This window comes from Penaeus monodon, chromosome 41 (assembly GCF_015228065.2).
Source record: "Penaeus monodon isolate SGIC_2016 chromosome 41, NSTDA_Pmon_1, whole genome shotgun sequence".
Lineage (NCBI taxonomy): Eukaryota > Metazoa > Arthropoda > Malacostraca > Decapoda > Penaeidae > Penaeus > Penaeus monodon.
In genome coordinates, this window is record NC_051426.1 from 17,317,760 (window position 1) to 17,319,181 (window position 1,422).

At 36.5% G+C, this 1,422-nt stretch overlaps 1 protein-coding gene across 1 annotated transcript in view; it reads right to left on the reverse strand.

Moving 5' to 3' along the window:
- Positions 1-1,112, reverse strand: part of LOC119598420 (tripartite motif-containing protein 2-like) — a 24,720-nt gene extending 23,608 nt beyond the window's left edge. The window contains exon 1 of the mRNA XM_037948064.1: positions 924-1,112. Within this exon, the coding sequence (XP_037803992.1) occupies positions 924-1,092 (169 nt within the window). The 5' untranslated portion in view covers positions 1,093-1,112. The remainder of the gene's footprint in view (positions 1-923) is intronic.
- Positions 1,113-1,422: the final 310 nt, after the last annotated feature.

The window sequence follows — 1,422 nt, forward strand, 5'->3', positions numbered from 1 at the left end:
TGGTCTTCTTCATAAATGCTCTTTCTTCTCCTGCAAGAGTCTGCTCGCTTCCAACATCCTCTGCCTTCTTCCTTACGCCGGCCACCTTCCCCATAGTCCGCCCGATCCTCTGACCTGATCTGACCTCCCTTCTCTTCCGTTCATCTGTCCTCACCTGTCACGTGTTACCGAGTTGCCTCTCCTCTCTCTCTTATACCCCGTCCTCTCCCTTTCCTCTTTAGACCTGAAGGTGAAATCCAGGTGGATTTCGAAAGTGTACTCACATTTTCATTAAATCTAGTTTTTGCATTATGGGTTTTTCTACCATCATTAAACAGAGAAACACTTTACACATGCTTAAATGTGAACTCTATAACAAGTAATTTTGTTTCAAGGTAAAGGCCAAAATTACAAGGAGGTTTTAAAACAGGTTCCAATAATATGTGCATAAAGAGCAAACATGTTTGAAGATACATCAAAGTTTGAGGTTTCCATGATGCACTACAATCAAAGATTTATTTAAAAGAATATTTTCCTAAGTTTTCTCTTGTTACTTACTTGTGAGGAACAATTATAATGGCTGAAAAGGCAACAGATGTTATAATAACATCATCTAATAACAATCATGTAACAGAGCTTCCTTAATGAATCCAACTTTTTGTATTTTAATACATATACTCTACTTTAATGAATGAAACATAGCATTTCTATCGTTATTATTAAACGTTAAGTCTGTTCATTCCATTCCTATTTTTCACTAAAAGTCAAATCTACAGTTAATCAGTAATATTCTATAAGTTGTATATGAAGAGGATGTCAACTTTAATAAGGTTCCACCATCACCAAGATTACCAGAAATACAGAAGCCTAGAAGGGAAAAGATCAAACATCCTGCAAGGCCTATATACAATTTACTTTCATAACCTTCAAAGCAAAATACTTACAAAGGCATGTGCCACAGGTGAGGAATGACTCATTGAAATCCTCATAGTTGATAGAGACTGTCTCAACAAGAGTAGAAGACATCACTTCTTCTCGACCCACGCCTCGGCTGTCAACAGAAGATGTTATCAGGCCTCTGCAAGTTCTTATTATGCAAAGTCCATTGCACATTTATCCGCTACTGTCTTCTGGCCAGCGTATGAAAACATGTTAACCCAGCCTCTCTTTTGTAGGTTAACTGCAGTTAAATTTGGGTTCCTTATCCCCTATCACTCCTTCTCAAAGAGATTTTTCTTGTCAAAGGTCAGCGACAACACCACATAGAAGCTCTTCAAATGCACATCATAACATAGCTACATAGATACATACTCAGATGTTAGCATGTAGAAGATATAGAGATATACATATATATCTACTATATATATATTATATATCTACTCTATAAGTTTTGTGTTGTCATACTATGAGTACATGTATGTATAATGAATCATGGGTGTATTA